General features: G+C 37.1%; 3 protein-coding genes across 4 annotated transcripts; 1 reads left to right on the top strand and 2 right to left on the bottom strand.

The window, feature by feature from the left end:
* The first annotated feature begins 417 nt into the window (after positions 1-417).
* Positions 418-6,514, top strand: ACX4 (acyl-CoA oxidase 4). Its single transcript, XM_059572432.2, has 13 exons — positions 418-587; positions 1,564-1,668; positions 2,684-2,790; positions 2,994-3,071; positions 3,207-3,330; positions 3,466-3,539; positions 3,652-3,711; positions 3,841-3,950; positions 4,505-4,664; positions 5,603-5,679; positions 5,768-5,939; positions 6,057-6,149; positions 6,240-6,514. Exons 1-13 carry the CDS (start codon positions 560-562, stop codon positions 6,369-6,371), a joined length of 1,320 nt encoding a protein of 439 aa, XP_059428415.2. The 5' UTR covers positions 418-559; the 3' UTR covers positions 6,372-6,514.
* Positions 6,515-8,564: 2,050 nt separating this feature from the next.
* Positions 8,565-10,344, bottom strand: LOC132161924 (protein RESPONSE TO ABA AND SALT 1-like). Its single transcript, XM_059572145.2, has 2 exons — positions 8,753-10,344; positions 8,565-8,651 (listed from the first exon to the last, which is right to left on the bottom strand). The coding sequence occupies exon 1, from the start codon at positions 9,515-9,517 to the stop codon at positions 8,810-8,812; it is 708 nt and encodes a 235-aa protein (XP_059428128.1). The 5' UTR covers positions 9,518-10,344; the 3' UTR covers positions 8,565-8,651; positions 8,753-8,809.
* Positions 10,345-10,913: 569 nt separating this feature from the next.
* Positions 10,914-17,203, bottom strand: SAC8 (SAC domain-containing protein 8). 2 transcript variants are annotated; one of them, XM_059572258.2, is made up of 20 exons: positions 16,883-17,200; positions 16,716-16,790; positions 16,512-16,639; positions 15,874-15,965; positions 15,734-15,791; positions 15,252-15,308; positions 15,003-15,036; positions 14,483-14,563; positions 14,282-14,388; positions 14,017-14,103; positions 13,848-13,925; positions 13,465-13,529; positions 13,174-13,272; positions 12,962-13,061; positions 12,699-12,807; positions 12,520-12,592; positions 12,342-12,435; positions 12,154-12,240; positions 11,699-11,768; positions 10,914-11,157 (listed from the first exon to the last, which is right to left on the bottom strand). In XM_059572258.2, the coding sequence occupies exons 1-20, from the start codon at positions 17,034-17,036 to the stop codon at positions 11,030-11,032; spliced, it is 1,776 nt and encodes a 591-aa protein (XP_059428241.1). In that variant the 5' UTR covers positions 17,037-17,200; the 3' UTR covers positions 10,914-11,029. The 2 variants fall into 2 exon arrangements, with proteins under 2 accessions (XP_059428241.1, XP_059428242.1); XM_059572259.2 differs by lacking the exon at positions 12,154-12,240 and having other exon boundaries at positions 16,883-17,203.
* Positions 17,204-17,887: the final 684 nt, after the last annotated feature.

Consider the following 17,887-nt stretch of genomic DNA (forward strand, 5'->3'; position numbering starts at 1 on the left):
ATCTTTGTCGCTAACTTTATAGCACATTAGCTCGTTTATTGAGTCGTCTACGAACAAAAATTTGATACAAATTGGTTTGCAGTTAATTCATACAAACTTATATAGACATGTGTAATGTGTACCATAGCTATTATAAAAACATGTAAGAATGTTAAGAGACACATTTTACTTTATTAGATAAGTTTATATGAATTTGTCACAAACTAGTTTGCAGCAAATTTCTATCAAGCTACTATCAATAAGATCCACGGTAGCATTCCTATTACTTGTATTTTTTAGCATATGTTCGTTTTAATAGCGAAAAAGACCCTCCTTTCTAATTTATATTAATTCTCCCCCTCCGTTTGATTAGAAAAAATAATTAAATAAATAAAATTCCAAGCCGTTCCATTTCCCAAAGAAAGCGTACCTAAACTTGCGTGCCCACTAAATCCTATCATTAAATTATTTCACGAAAATCTGAACTTAGTCCTCGCCTTGACCTTTCAGCTCTGCTGCTGGTTTTGTTTCAGAACCTTCATCGCGTCGCATCTCGGTGTTCATCTTCTATTCTTTCAGTATGACAATTTTCTCGTCCGCAAAGCGAGGTTCGTTCTCTCTACAATCATCACGATTTGAACTGTCTGATCTGAAAATGGATTAACGTTGGCTAATTCTTTTCATCGTCAAGCCGATTTTCTGGTTCGCTATTTCGCCAAAGCTTTGATTTAGTGATTTACTAGATCTGAAATTAGATATTGAAGATTCATTTGGCTTGGAAGGAAGCTTTATTGATTGAATTCATAGTTTGTGCTAATGATCTCTAACTGCTTCACACATAATTTTTTTTTTCTTCTATTGATGAAATCTTGAAATTCGCGCTTAAACAGGACCTCTAATACTTTGAATTGTTCTTCGCGCTGCTTTTGGTATTCTGCCATAATTATTAGCTAGTTTACTGTTTTTTCCTTGAGCTAGTTAACGTTAAAGTATCATCTGATGTGGACACCAAGGAAATTCAAACAGTCACATTATGCAGAAAGGTAGGAGCTCCTACTGCAGTTCAAATACAGAGGATGGAAGATAGATAGTCTCAGTCTCATCTGTTTATAGTTGAATGCCGGAAACGTTTATAATTGAATGATGGAAGATCGAGTGTGCCTGTTTGGGATTGCTTTAACGATCTTAGAAAGTGATTTTAGTGCATAAAAAGTTGTGCGGAGCAAAAATGGTCTGTTTGGTAAAAACAACTTAAAACTGCGTTTGAAAAAGCTTGAAAATGAGGCTTTTGCCGAAAATTTTTTTTTGCCTTTTTTTATAGATACAAATTTTATTTCTCAAAGCAATCACAAGGAAAATGAAGTTTTCCTTGTGTCGTTACTGTAGACGTTGAACTTTATTGCTTGTGTGGTTAATTGTTTTGACTATACACGTGCAGTTAGAATGTACGGTTTGTCTTGGGTTTTATTCCTACACTTTGTAAATCACAATTGTAACAATTGTTCTGAATATAAATACAAAAGACACGGCTCTTTCTATGGTTTTGTTATTCATGCTAATGAACAATTTACTTCACTGTTGCAGACGATGTTGACGAAAATGCAAGGACTTCTTATTTTAATTTACCACCATTGGATGTTTCCATTGCATTCCCACAAGCAACTCCAGCGTCCATCTTTCCTCCTTGTAGTAAGAATGATCATTTTTTTTTTCTACTGTGCTACAAATTTATATTGGCTTGTGGTTTCATTTTGTTTCTCCTAAGAACATATATTAATAAATGAAATGAATTTCATAATTCAAAAACTCTTGTATAAGAAGTTAGTTAATATTCACAAGAATTTGTTTCTCCTAAAAGAAGGGAGAAAATTGGGGGATATTACCTAATTGTGATTCAAATACGACATTAAATTATACTGGTTTACAGTCAATTCCATAAGATTGAGGGTGACCAAGTTGAGGTGCGAACTATGGCGCTTTCTTCAGATGATATGCACCGTCTGTGTGAAATTTTCTCAATCTATGCAGTAGAATGTTTGGCATGCCATCCTAGGGATGCAACAGTCCGAACACTCTTGCCGTTGCCTTATTGTCTGCACTACTAAGTATTACTAGGAGCTCTGGAACAATGCCCTCCTTAGGTCACCAAAATAAAAATGTATAGAACAATAGTATTGGTTTTTGTGAAGAGTGGAGGAGAACAAATGACGAGAAGAAACTTTTCTGCCTATTAGACGTTGGCTAGTGTGTATCTAATAGGTGGAATAGAAGATTCTATTTATAGGCTTAGTTGATTAGTAAGTTACACAAAGAATAAATAGGTCCAATAAAATACAAATGAGTATTAAAATTTGCCTTTTAGCAATAGTTGTAACTCTCAAATAAGACTCAATTAATGAGTGAAAGCAAAAGAATTTGACTTTTTTAATAATGAAAAATATATATCACAAAATTATTATTTTTAATTGAAATACCCAACACATTATTACTACGACAATTCATGCATTCAGCACTTTTTTTGTCAAGCACGAGTTTCATTTTTCCCTGCCAGAAGAAAGTTATACATAAGTTGGCTTCTTACTATCAGCCCTTGATGTCAAAATTAGGGAAGCTAGGCATTTTGCAATATTATTTACATCATTTGAAAACAGCTAATATTTTCTTCAGTTAGTCACCATCTTATCTTTGTGTTGCGGTCTTACAGCTTCAGACTATTTCCATTTTGATGATCTATTGACTCTTGAGGAGCAGACTCTCAGGAAGAAAGTAAGAGAGTGTATGGAAAAAGAAATAGCGCCAATAATGACAGAGGTATCTTTCTTATGTTACTCTTGATTACTTTTGTTATGTTTGTTATCATTTTTATTTTATGATAAAATGATAGCTTTCTTTGTGAATAGGACATTGAAATTCTGAAATGGTATTTAGACATTAAGAAATTGATGCCTTTACCATTAAAAATAATAGGCGTTCAAATACAAACTAATAATTCTACATGTTCTCTTTTTCCTCAGTATTGGGAGAAGGCCAAGTTTCCGTTTCATGTTATTCCAAAACTTGGTGCGCTGCATATTGCTGGTGGCACAATCAAGGTAGTTTACCTTTTTTTTTTTTTTTTTTTTCTTTTGCTTTCACCCCCACCCCCACCCCCTCTTTCTCCCCTGTGTTTGCTTTCCCTGAGGTGTAAAATGTTGTGGATGGGATGTTTAGCTAGTTCTGATTCTCAGGGTTATGGGTGTCCTGGTCTCTCTATTACTGGAAGCGCTGTTGCTACAGCAGAAGTCGCTAGAGTTGATGCAAGCTGTTCTACTTTTATATTGGTGCATTCATCTCTGGCAATGCTCACTATTGGTGAGTTCTTCATATTACCTTTGTTTTCTCTTTACCTGCTAAAATTTAGTTGCTGATTTTTTTTTTGGTTAATGAACACAAGATGCCGTTAATAAATCATATTATCATGTTATTTGTCTGGACTGTCGAGTATAGCATTGTGTGGATCGGAGGAACAGAAGGAAAAATATTTACCATCTTTGGCACAGTTAAAAACTGTAGGGTGTTGGGTAAGTTGCTCTTTCTTGGCATTGTATATATAGTATAGGATTTCAACAACATGCTCGATTTGTGTTTCTGTTGAAGTTAAGTTACTTAAATATGTTCTTTTGACATCTCAAGGCCTTGACTGAGCCAGAATATGGAAGTGATGCAAGCGCTTTGAACACAACAGCAACAAAGGTTCTTACTTGCAACTTCTTTCTACATATTTATCTATAGCACATTAAACCTACATTTATAAATACATGAACTTAATGTTCTAAAATTTCATATAATGTCATGTTTTTGCTGTTGTATTGGGATGATCAGGTGCAAGGAGGTTGGGTACTTGAGGGCCAAAAGCGCTGGATTGGAAACAGTACCTTCGCAGATTTGTTGGTTATTTTTGCAAGGAATACCACTTCAAATCAGATAAATGGGTATGTGATATGCTGTTTGTTTTGCGGGTCACTTCATCCTATCATTGGCATGCTGGACATTTGTTTGAGTCCTTAAAAGAGCCTACCCTAATTTACTTGAAAGATATGCTGGAAATTTGATTTTCCATGAGACTCCTCAATTGTTGTATAGTGCTGCTCTCCTGGTTACTTTGTTCTCTGTGGTTCTTCCTTTAACACACTCGGATTCTAATTTATATGGACATTCGTTACAGTATGTTGGCAAAAATGCATACACAAACACTCACATATTACAGGAATAAGTATTCTTCATAGAATACAACCATTGACACCTCTGTGGCCATTGGCCCCACATCCCAAATGTAAGATTGGCAAATTTAGGGTCCTCAGTTGCCCACCATTTGCTAAATTAGGTCCATAGGAAACCCTGAACTGCTGGGGGATTTATCATTCTCTACTTCTACATTTAACTGGTCCTTTTGTGCTGGCTTTTTTTTATGGAATGCATGATAGCTGGTTTTCCATACTGGCATCCTCTTTTTCTGCATGTGTGATATTTCTGCGTTCCAATTCAGATTTATAGTCAAGAAGGATGCCCCTGGATTAACAGCTACAAAAATAGAAAACAAAATCGGCCTGAGGATGGTTCAAAATGGAGATATTCTCTTAAAAAGAGTTTTTGTTGGTGACGAGGACAGGTTACCTGGCGTCGATTCTTTCCTGGATACAAGCAAGGTACGGTTATGAGGAGTTGTGTAATGTTGATTTTCCCCTCATCATTTATGTACTTTCTGCTTGGTATGCTTTGTTGGTTGATTATTATCTTTAAGTGGGCAGAATTGTTACCTTTGCTTATGATTATACATCATTGATCATCCTTTTGTGGTCCATGCAAACAGTATGCTTTTCATTGTAATCCAACTGGGCTACAAATGTTCGATTCTAATTTTGGTTATAGGCGTGTATTTTTACCATGTCATACTCTGGTCAGATTTTATTAGCATCTTTCTGGATTTGATACTAAGCTTGCTGTGACATGACATGATTTCTTTGTTAGGATTGCAAACAGAAACATGGTAATATGTTTATATCAACATACTTACTAAAAAAAATGTTTATATCAACATAAAAAGACTGCTTTAATTCTTCTTTATTGCACAAACAACTTTCTTAGTCCTTATGTTGAGCAATCAAAGAAAAAATGAATAGCTTGTTCCTTTCAGAGTAACACAAGTACATACAGAGCTTCAATTTTAGTCTGGTAGGTCGTGGAATAGTTTGATCTTTTCTTTTCAACCAAATAAGAGAGAGAGAGAGAGAGAGAGAGAGAGTCCTTTTGGTTGCTAAGTGTTACAATCAAAAAGTCTGTAACTAAGGTACTTGACTTGAAAGCTGAAAGAGAATTCTAGCCAAAAGGGTTCATGATTATGCGAAACAATCAATAGTAGTTAACTTAATCATGCGTGCACACGCTCCCACCAAGAGAGAGCTATCCCAATTTGTTCATTGTATCCATACACTATATATTCATTCAAAGCTATGGTATTCTTTTCTAGATATCTGCAGCACTTTTGTGCATAAATCTGCGGTGTTGCTGGTTTCCAACTTCTTTGTCAGTGTAGTTATGCTGTCAGAATTCATGTTTTTTCCTTGATTTTCATGTTGCTTATCAGATTCTCGCTGTTTCGCGTATTATGGTTGCCTGGCAACCGATTGGCCTATCAATGGGCGTCTATGATATGTGTCACAGGTATCAGAGTAAATACTGCTCTTCTTCACTGGGCTATTTCATTTTAATCCTTTGCTCTGAGCTGCTCTAAATTCCAACTGATTTGAAGGTATCTGAAGGAGAGGAAACAGTTTGGAGCACCACTAGCAGCTTTCCAAATCAATCAACAGAAACTTGTTCAAATGCTGGGTAATATTCAAGCAATGGTTCTTGTTGGTTGGCGCCTCTGCAAGTTATACGAGAATGGTAAAATGACTCCAGGTCATGCTAGCTTGGGAAAGGTACAATTAAAAAATCTTTAAATTTAAATTTACCTATCAAAAAAAAAAAATCTTTAAATTTGTGATTGTGATACATTCCGTCAGCTCCTTGCACTGACACTTTTTATAATTCCTCAGTCATGGATCACCTTGAAGGCAAGAGAAACTGCTGCTATTGGGCGGGAGTTACTTGGTGGCAATGGAATTTTGGCTGATTTTTTAGTTGCAAAGGTATTCATGATTTAAACCAACACCTGCGAAGGGTTTATGTAAAATTGGAATGTGATCCAATATTTTCCCCTTTTGGGGGTTTCATTGCAGGCATTTTGTGATTTGGAACCTATCTACACTTATGAAGGCACCTATGACATCAACAGCTTGGTCACAGGTAGGGAAGTCACTGGTTTTGCCAGCTTCAAGCCAGCTGCATTGAGCAAACGAAGCCGTCTGTAGAAGCGTAGACTTTCTTCTTCAACCCTCTGATTGGAAACTTATTGTCTGGGTTATTTAAGATAGCGCAGTCAATAAGAAACTTACACAAATAATGTATAACTTATGACAACGGAAATTAAATAAAAAGCCAAAGTTTTCTTTCAGCTTTTTACATTCTCTACTAAAAGCAGTCTCAATGACTCATCCCAGGAAGGCGGGCTGGGCTCCCAGAATCAATTGTCAACTTTGCCTCCAGAAAAGTTGTCCCTCAGGTTTGTCACTTTTCTGAAGTCGCCATTACTGTTCCCTTTCTTTGTATCTAAAGTTGCTCCTTCCGTGGTGCTTTTCTCAGCCTCCATAGAGGATAGCTCATAGCAGCGTTGATTATCGTTAGCATAAGTGTTAATGTAATATATATATATATATATATATATATATATATATATATATATATTTTTAACTCTAAGGCCATGCCATCTCGTGTCCTGAAATTTTTCTACTATAAATTTTGTTTATTACTGCAGGGAAAATCAATTTTTTACCGTGTGGTTAGAATTTCATTTACGTAAGATCCTCTCTATTTCAATTGAAATTGAAATTGAGAGGAACTATTTTATAGCCTAGATTAAATTTCACGGATTTAATGGTGAATATTTATCACATGATGAATATAGCACCACGTCATTTAAAATTCTTTTCACATTTTGAAACTAAAATCCATGTGTTTCTGTTCCTATAGCTAGACAACTAGGGTAATATATTCTAGATGGGTAATAATATCAAATACTTAACTCTCATTCCATACTCACGCAACTAGCTTAGATTTTTTTAAAGATTCTTTTAAGGAAAGACTTATCTAAGGACTTATGAACACTACCACAATTATATGGAAGTGAGATGATAGTTAAGTATGTATCTAAATTGAAATAATTACATAAATAGAGTTTTACTTTGCATATTAGGAATCAACCCGGTGTTTAGCTATGTTGATACAGTGACCGCATGCCAAACATTGGAAGAAGGCTGCAAATAGAATAAATAGTGAGAGAGGTCTACTCGAGGTTTGGTGGAACTGCCTATGATGATCAAGTTAGAATGGATAGGAAAAAAGGTAAATTGACTAAGTAAGAGTGTAAAAAATGATTGCATACCTGATGGACGGTCTTACCCTCCTTATGTAGGCCAGTTGTTATCACCTTTCCTTATTGGGGTTTGGCCTCCAACTCAAATTATTTTAAAAAATCAAATGTTGTTGATGTCATGTAGTCAACTATGTGAACATTTCGTTCTGCGAATATTGAGGAAGTTTTATAATGTGAAAAATCCATTATTTGACCTGGTGAAATGGGAAAATTGGTTGTGGTGCATTCCTTTGGAATATAGGTGCATTCGAGTCTGGAGTTAGGACAAACCTTGGGTCTAATCGACGGGCCTCTTCTTGGCTCAGGATCTTAATTCATTTTGATTGGCTATTGAGCCCTTTGGTAGACAGGCGGGCCCTTCGAGGTTCATGGACTCTTTCGTAATGTAAGACTTTAGCTATACGTCTTATAGTGTAAGATGAACATTTCCTTCTGCGAATATTGAGGAAGTTCTATAATGTGAAAAATCCATTATTTGACCTGGTGAAATGGGAAAATTGGTTGCAGTGCATTCCTTTGGAATATAGGTGCATTCGAATCTGGAGTTAGGACTAACATTGGGTCTAATCAATGTGCCTCTTCTTGGCTCAGGATCTTGGTTCATTCTGATTGGCTATTGAGCCCTTTGGCAGACTTGCGGGCCCTTCGAGGTTTATGGACTTTTTCGTAATTGAATACTTTAGCTATACATTGAGTCATGTTTGGGCTTGACGGCCTCTGGAGTAGATGCCCCTTATTATCCCAGCAGGATTGGGTTCACTAATAGCCGCCCAATTCCTTGGGCCAACTTAGCTATGGGTTGGTCCATAGGAATTCTAGCGGGTGGATGACTTCTCAACATATGGGCCCATCAGGCTTAAACATGGCCCATCGAAGTTGTGTACATCCTAATTATCATAAATGTGTAGGACTCAAAAAAAAAAGTGTAGGACTCTTATTGACTGTAATGGGAATGAGTAGCCCCTTTACCCTAACAAGGGAGTACAGTTACCGAGTTACTGTTGTCCATTTTTATTCAAGTGAAATTGAGAGAATACAGGGAATAACGCATCAAATGCCATTAATAGCTTTTCATCTGTCATTCCACTAGCACAGTATACAAATAACACATACCGTCACTCGCTGATACCGGATGCTTCCGTGGTCTAATAAGCTTGTTCTGCAGGACAAAAATGCAACATCTGATTAGGTTCTCACCAAAACCAACGGTAGATTATACAAAATTTCATCTACTTAACCGCAAACGCAATTGCCTCCTACCTACTACCTCAAAACCAAATTAAGCTAAAGCTACCAGCCGTATATGATATCCCCACTTCATTCTTGTCTTTCAGCTTCTCTTTGCAACCCCCAAGTCCTAATCCTGAGCTGAAGCTGAGCCGCCGCCGCCAAGAACCTCACCGTCTGAGCCGGCCTCAGTATTTCCACCACCTTCACCGCGGTGTTCATCCTCAGCGAATCTGCATTTGCCACCAGAGTCTCCAATGCCGATTTCCAGGCATCGAGCACCCTGTTCTCCTCACTTACCTCTCCGTTGGCTCGCCAGGCACACCTCGCAAGCTCCAGCAATGGTGGCGCCCCCACGCTCTCCTGAATCTTCGCCAATTCGTGGCTGAGTGCTCGATCCTCCACTTTGGTCTCCTCCATTAACATATTAATCCTCTGGCGCTGGTCTTCGGACAAGTCGTCGACGGCATCGGTGACGAGTCGGAATGCGAGGCCGGGCTTGAACCCGGCAATCCAGAGGAAGGCGCGCTCGAAGGAGGTGAACCATGTGGGAGAGAACACGAGGAAAATATCCCTATGCGCCATTCTTGATTTTTCTTCATAGTATTCTTGGTAGTGAGCGAGGATGCGGGAGATCAGTTCTTTGAGGTCCTCTTCTCGCATTTCGTGGCAGTGTTGCTGAGTCGAGAGGAGCTCGTCGAGGTAGTGTTCTTGGCGGACCAGCCAGCCCTCCAGGAAGGCTTCGATTGAGCCGGCATTGGTTTGGCTTCTTGTCCCTAAGCCACCAGGCATAGACATAGCGTTAGAGCGAAGAGGAAAGATGGGTGATGTTGCGAAAAACAGAGGAGAATGTACATATGTTTATATAGGGCGGTTGAGATTCGAAAGTTGTATGATAATGTGAAAAAATGGGATACCTGGGATTGGGAGATTGTTTTTTCTATTTTTCCTTAGCGGGGAAGTATCTGTGAAATACTTCGAGAGCAAGGTTGGTGTTGAATTTTATGGAGGTGGGAACGCGTGGTCAGAGACGACGCCGTTACATAGAGCCTTTATTTTAGGAGTTTGGTGGAGGAATGGATGGTGGCTCTCTCTCTTTCAGTTTCTAAGACACCGACTCAGAGAGTTGGAAGGGACGCGGTGCAATTTGCCACCACGTGGAAAAAGGTGACGTGTACACATAGAACGCAGATTTTATTGGATTGAATTCGGAAATGAATTCCAACCGCTGGAATTGCAATTGAAGCCGAAGGAAGGCGCAAGGATTCTCTAGGAAGGAAGCACTCATCTGGGTCCGTTTGCCTTTGCCCCCTCTCTGGTCAATGGGCTGACGGTGCGACACGTCACAACAGCGCGCAATGGAGAGATGAAGAAGAGAGAGAGAGACTGAGAGAGGGCTTAGAAAGTTTAGTGGGTGGCTGGTTATGGAGCCAAGTCCAGCCCAGTGAGGGAGGGTGGCCCACTTTTAGCAAATGAACACCATGTAAATGCTCTACGAGTTTTGTCTTGTAAGATAAAACACGCGATAACAGTCTGTCCACAAACGTCACCAATGCACCATTGCTTTGAAGCCCAATGCAAAATTTTCTCAGGGATATATAAACAAGTTACGCTTTTTGTGAGAAAAGTTGCGGACATTTTTGCTTGAGGAGCACCAGACCAGACTGAATTGAGATTAAAGAGGTTTGAGTTGTAAAGTCAAATCACTGAGTTATTATATTAATAAAACTGGTTGATTGTAATGCATGGCATACAGTTGGAATAGCATCGACGCGTTTGATAATCTATGATGCTGGTGCGGAGGCAGCCAGAATGAGGAGATGTATTATGTGGTAAATTCTACCAAAATTCTGATGTAGTTTAACTTTAACCAATTGCATTGGGTACTTTTCAAAATCTTATTTACGGAACGGCTTTTGGTTCAAAATACTTGTAGGCCTTTCAAACTGCAAACTTCTAATGGTTGTAGAATCCCTTGCGTCCCTTTTAGCTCTAATATTTTGTTCTATCTTTGATCATTTCAATATGCACTAGTGACAATTATAATTGGATATTGTTAGCATGAAATTGTCATAAGGAGACGAACATCATAATTTATAATTGGTTCTTGATGGGTTTGCCGCCAGAAACTCATCTTGCAGGCCAAACCCACCAACTCATCTCATCAAGCAAATCCATTTAGATCGCCTGATCCAATACGGAAATATTCAAAGTTGTTTATAATAAATTACGAGGTTTGAAACAATCTCAAGCTACTGATACATTTGTGTACAATTTTTCAAACCGCAAAATAAACTAGTTAGGGATAATTTACAGAAGACCACACAATCGAGGCCTAGAACAGAACTGCCTTCCATTAGCTTTGACCACTGCCGCAACTCCAGCAGCTACTCCAGCGCAGAGTACAGAGTTCACAAATTGCTGCGCATTTCGCCCAGCTACAGGGCAAACAATAAAATTAGAACTCTTAGCGAATGAATATTATAGAAGTAGGAAATTGGGGGAAAATGATAAAAAAAAATTCCTCCAAATTGGTTTGGAAAAAATTCCTCGAACCCCTATTAAAGTATTGTATTCAAAATGTATATGATTCTCACATGTATTTTTAATGGAACATGTGAGAATTAAATGCATTTTGGACACATGTCAATTTACTAGATTGGGTTATTGGAATTTTTTCGGACGAAGTTTTCTTTCAAAATGGATTAGAGAAAAACTGTCCAAAAAAAAAAAAAAAAAAAAATCCACTGCATTAATTTACAAACTTGAGTGTAAGATTAGGAGTAATGCTATAAATCAATTTTTATTCAATAGCTATCCCACAATGTTGATGTGGCAATCCCAACCAATCCTAAGAATTTTTTCTTTTCTTTTTAACAAGGACCAATCCAAGAGTTGGTTGGAATTGACCCGTCAACATTGTAGAATAATCATGGGATCAAAATGTAATTTCTAGTATTACTTGAAAATAAATAATACCTTGTTGAAGTGTGAAGGATGTCAGTGTCAAACCGCCAATTAACAAAGCTGCTGATGCCATTGGGAGATACTGCAATTTTTCAGTTTGTCCATAAAACATGTTATTAGAAACAATTCAAAAATAAAAAATCATCCGCATCTCAATAAATTGACATGGATTTCTTACATCTGCAAACATCTGAGAACTAATTTAATCAAGCCATCTAAGCTGGACTCCAACTATTAAATTCTTATCATAAGTGCACAGTGACAGCTTTGTAAACCAAAATCACCTTGTGAAGAATGACTCGAATGAGTCAGTGAATGACTAGTACAATTACGAGGATCCTGAATGGCAGTTTCTTTTTTTTCTTTTTTTTCCAATTGATGGTTGTTTGAATTGATTGCTTGATGGCAGATAGCAGGAAGTAAGAGAATAAACATATGTCGGAGGTAAAGACACTAGTATTACTTACAGAGAGCGACTCAAATCCATTTAGCTGGAACGGTGAAGGATTATTTCTGTTGACAGTATAATGACCACTTATAAGATCCACGGCATCCTAAACAAACATGAATTCATAAAAACACATTAGCAATACTGGTTCCTTCCATTCAAATGTATGATTTTTCATAATAAAAAAATTATAGATATGCAGCTTGCCTGCCGAACCCCATCATGAAAATTATTCAAATAATATCTTGAAAGAGCACTCATTCCATCTTTGATTAGTCCTGCAAACGTCTGCTTTCCATATCTGCAGCATTTTGGATCATTTTACACAATATACATGAACAATTTGACATTAATTTCGAAAATCATAGGTTCAAATTAGATTTACCTAACCAGGTCTCCTTTCAGGGCATGAGTCCCAGCATATTCAAGGCTTATCTCATCACCTTGCTCGGCCCACACTAATGTCAGTGAAAAGAAGTTAAGAATGAAACCAAATACATAATTTCATAGGCAAATTCCGACTAGGCAAGGAAGATAGAACCAGTAATATTAAGAGTTCCATACATGTTCTAAATTTTCTATATTCTTCGGCGAACATAGAAATGCACTCTGTAGGAGTAAGTACTCCAATCCTCTGCAACTGTACATTTAATGACTTCTGACCCAGAAAATTCTGTAAGAAAACATGGAGGATGCTCAGAAAATTCTGTACCATAATCTATATCTGCCTTAACCACTGCAGATACGATATACCTACCAGGTGGCAAGGACATACCAAGGATAAAAAGCTATTACAATCAACTATAATAAATACATTTTCTGCAAACCTGGGTGACATTTGTTCGATCAAGGCAATCAATGCAGTTAACTCTAATAACTCCTTTCTGCTCCTCTACTATGTGCCCTTCTGCGTCTATGAGGAAGTATCTGCTCAGCTGGAATAGTAATGATTAAAAAACAGAATTATGGATAGCCAGCATACCTATATTGTGGCATAGTAATAAGAGTTCACATGTAATATTCCAAATGTGTTTATTACCCTTGCTTTTCAAAATCCTCTGAGATTTGATCATAGAGAACATTTAGGTTATCAAAGTTTGAGTTGCCACAGTAGTGATGAAAGTCAAATGACACATATCTGCAACAAATTATAGAAAAATAGGGTTAAGTTTATAATAATTGATTTTTTTCTCTGAAGCACCTCAGTTCCCGAGGAAATACTAAGATAAAAGACAGCTAAAGTAGGCATCCACAGGGAACGCTTTTTTAGATTTTGACAAGACAGAGTTAACTCAAAATGAACAAATACCATAAAAGTGTAAAATGTCACCTCACATCTTGCAGCCTATGCATTTCAGCAGCAAATGCTGCACTTAATTGGCCCTCATCACCATGCTACAAAAGTAAAGTTTACAAATTATGTATTAGTTTTAAATAGAAAAGCTTAAAACTTGTGTACTTAGGAAACATTTAAGGAATCCAATTATGCGAGTAGCCAAATATGCAAACAACCAGCCTACCAAAATGAATCCACCATTTTTTTGCACATTCTAATAAATAAATACAGCAATCTTGCCCATGTAAATAAGTTTCAGAGGAAATATATTTTTCTAGCCAAATTCTGCAGGTTCCCAAACAGCTTACTAGATTAAAGTGATATCACAGGCCAGACTTATGAATTAGAGGGAAAAAATAGAGAGAAGAGACCCTTACCTTATCAGTTAGGTCAACTGCTACCGTTTCTCCATATCTTTGCAAAAGATCATGAAAATGGCGCTCCACAACATTTGACTACCACCAGAAAGCCAATGTACAAACATATAAGACACATCATAATACAGCTCAACATAGAAAGAACTCCATCCTAGAGTAAAAACTGTACCGTCTGCTCATGGTTTATAATCCTAAGTTGAGGTTTATAGCTCAGATCAACAATCTGCTCCCAAAGAAGTGGAATTGAACCTCGAATCTGAAATATAGAAATTGACAAGCTTTGCCTCTTTAGTGGATTCCTTTTTTTGTGATTAATATGCATAACGAATCGGGAAGCAACTAAAGTAAAGATACCAGTCTATACTTATTGAACTGTAAGATAAAATGCATTGAAACAATTACTTCTGAACCCCCATCAGATACAGTAAACGTACCTGCAATAACGAGGACCTGAAACCTTCAACCTCAAGCAATTGTTCAGTTTCAATAAAATTTGCAGTATCTCCTTCAAGGTTAGCTCCTCTTCTCCACATCCTTGTCCCTATATCACCATACAGCAATTTCATAACTCTAAATCTGCTTACAGATAATTAAATCGATAATTATAATAACCAATCATCTCCACAATGTTGTACCAAGACGCCGTGTACACCTCCTTGAAATTAACGTGATTGTGGGTAGTGAACTTTTTATTTGTAGCTGTATGGCCTGGAAGCTTAATCCACAGTCAAACGAAAACACTGTCTAGTTCTTTGAATGGAATAGAACAATAAATTTACTCAAGTTGATTCTCTCATCGTACATTACATGTGTGTACAGGGCGGAACTATATTTAGGTGTGTGTGTGTGTGGGGGGGGGGGGGGGGGGGGGGGGCGCAAAACTTAATAAAAATAAAAATAAATTTAGGGGTAAAAAATTAAATTTGGAGGGGTCCATCCCATTAGAAAAACACAAAATTTAGAGGCATTTTTTTAAAATTTTAAAAGTTTTGGGGGGCCTACTGCCCTCCCAAGGCCATGGGTGGTTCCACCCCTGCTGTGTTGAAACACACACACACACACATAACAAAAGAGCAACAGAAGGGAGAGGGAGAGGGAGAGGGTTAGAGAATGATGTTAACTAAAAAGCAATAGGAGTATCAAACTTCAGGATATTTCCTTGTAATAGAGGAATGATGAAACCATCAAGCTGCAACCAGAAAGATAAATGCAAATCAGGGAGAAGAAATTTTAAATGATTCTAGCTAAAGAAATGACTAGATAGTCTTTCCTTTAACCTTTTGAAAATACTTTCTTCCTTGAAGCAAAAATAAGCATTTCTTGCTTTACCAAACAAGAAAAGTACTCCCAAAAGATACTAACCAAAGGAAGACTTAAAACTGAATAGAAGCAGCAATATCCAACCTTAGACTCAATAAGGTCCTCCAAAAGATTTCTGTTCCAAACAAATCGAGGGTCAGCCTGAAATACAAATAGAAAAACAGAAACAATTTCAGCAAGTACTGACCAAGCATAGATCAATCTTAAAATGGTGAAAGACATCTACAAGCAATTGAAACAGCAGAGAAATAGAAGAATCTGAATTGTTCACAGAGACTACGTGAAATATGACATAGTTTCATATATTCAAAGTGAGTTTGGAGCCTTAAATTTATGAGACTCCCATCACCTTCTATATATCTTTCAAAACTCACACTACTTAGCAATTAAGCTTCGAGCCAATGAGTCTACATTAATGGCTGCTGTGGTAAGGCTTCAAACTTTTATGTAAAAACAGAAAGAGAAAAATCATATAAAACATTCATAACAATTGCTAAATGCAAAACATACAAATCATACTCAGATAACAGTTTATCTCTGAATATAGACCTGACATGTTGACTAACCTGCTTCCAAATGGGTTTATTCATCCATCCTTCTGCTAACTTGCATCTTCTCTGTAAGCTGGTTGACACAACCAAATGCGTCTTGAATACATAGTTGAGAGCTAGTTAAATAGAGCAAGCCACAAAGTAAAAGAATTTACTTCAAAGTTATATCTGTCTCGTACGAATAGTATAACCCCGGAGTCGATTCCACCATTTTCAAAAGAGTTCTGAAGTAAGCCTCATCTCTTTTCTACACAAAATACATTATTGCAGTTAGAATATTAATTAAGTGATTAAATTAATTGTTTCCTAGCTTAAGCTTTTGAGATAGTGAGTTAAAATGGTATCTAAAGGCTTTGAGTTAGAATCTTTACTCCATCAGATCACCCTATTTCAATTAAATATTTTACGTGTTCAGCCCACATATAAAAACAAGAATTAGAATATTAATTAAATTATTAAATCAATCATTTCCTATTGGATTAAACTTTTGGAACAAACAATGATTTAACAATTACCACTCCGTTCGAACCCGTGATCAGATTTGAATCGTTTCAAGGGAAACATACACGTGAATTTCATTAATATTAATGAAATGATTAAATTCACAATTTTATATCGGTTTAAACTTTTAGAATAATTGATAATTGTTGACTTCACTGATTAAGAGGCCAACTGAAGGGAGGATGAAAATATTAATTAAATAAATTACTCATTTACTATTTAAGCTTTTGGATAACCGGTGATATAACAGCAGGTACGTTTTCTAAAGACCGAAAAAAGAGTAAAACCTTACTTCTTGAGAAGTTGAAAACCTCAAAGACTCATTGCAGCAGAGGAACTTCATAGACATAACTCTAAAAACCGGAAAACCAAGAAAAGCCCCGACGTCCTTCCGAGAAGTTATCACAAGCACATACATTCCTGAATCCGAAGCACGAAGAATTGAGCACAACTCTCATTTTAACAACCAACAAGAATCATATTGTCGAGGAAATACCTGCTAGCAATCTAATAGTTCCAACCACCCCATAAATTGTAGATACTTTGGAAGGACTTTCGGAATCATTATCACCTGCGAGAATTAGCCAAGGCATTAGGTCCGAATATGAGAGACTTTTCTTGCCCTAAAGCAAATTCGAAATATGAGACGGAAAAATCATGCACCATTGAGTGGCCGGGTGTGGCCGTCGCGGCGGTCGATCGAGAAACCTTGATCGGGGGATTCAACGGCTTTGAACACAAACTTGTCCTGAAATTCCTGCAATTCCAGGTGATCGTAGAGCTTGAATCTACCACCTGAAGAAGCTCCATCCTCCATTTTTTTTTTTTTTCTCAATACACGAAAATACTTCCAAGAATGAAAAAGGAAGGTCAACACGACTCGTCAGCTCAGCTTTACCAGATAACCAGCTCTTCCAGGGTTTTCATTCCTTCATTTTTATAAAATGACTTAACGACCACGTGATTTTGGATTATCGTCTGATTTAAGGCATTAAGCTGGCAATCATTTTCCAGTTATTGGGTTGTCATAAGGGGCAATTCTGGGCTCATATTTTACAGACTTTTATATCGCGGCAAATATGTTGTGTGCCCGACCGTACCGTAACTAAACTGCCTGGGAGATAATTCCGCGCCCTGGAGTGGTGGTTTGGCAAAAAAAAAAAAATACGATGGAAAAGTCATTCCGCTAACGGAATCAAAATTTGTTACGTATTTTTATGTTTAATTGGCCAAAAATTATCTTACAAAACTAAACTCTAAAAGTAATGTGTCTTACTACACGAAAAGTATATATATATATATATATATATATATATATATATATATATTTTAATGATATAGGAATGTCACTTTACTTTCCGATGTTAAGTTTTAAATAATTCCTACAAGTCAATTTATAAAACTTTATCGGTTGTGGGTCCAAATACCTTACTAGTAAGACATACTGCGTAGACCCTCAAATAAATAATACAAAAAATCAAAAACTATGGATAGTTGTCGAACCACCATTAGGAGTGGATTGGCTACTCATAATACACATAGGGGGTGCTTGAGTCACTCAAAATATGTGTTTAGGTTGGATGCCCCAAATCACTTGGGAGTGGTTCGGCTTGCCACTTAGTGTTGGGGGTGGTTTGGCTGCTCAATGATTTTTTTTTTTTTTTTTTT

This window comes from Corylus avellana, chromosome 10 (assembly GCF_965113065.1).
Source record: "Corylus avellana chromosome 10, dhCorAvel1.hap1.2, whole genome shotgun sequence".
In the NCBI taxonomy this organism is placed as follows: Eukaryota; Viridiplantae; Streptophyta; class Magnoliopsida; order Fagales; family Betulaceae; genus Corylus; species Corylus avellana.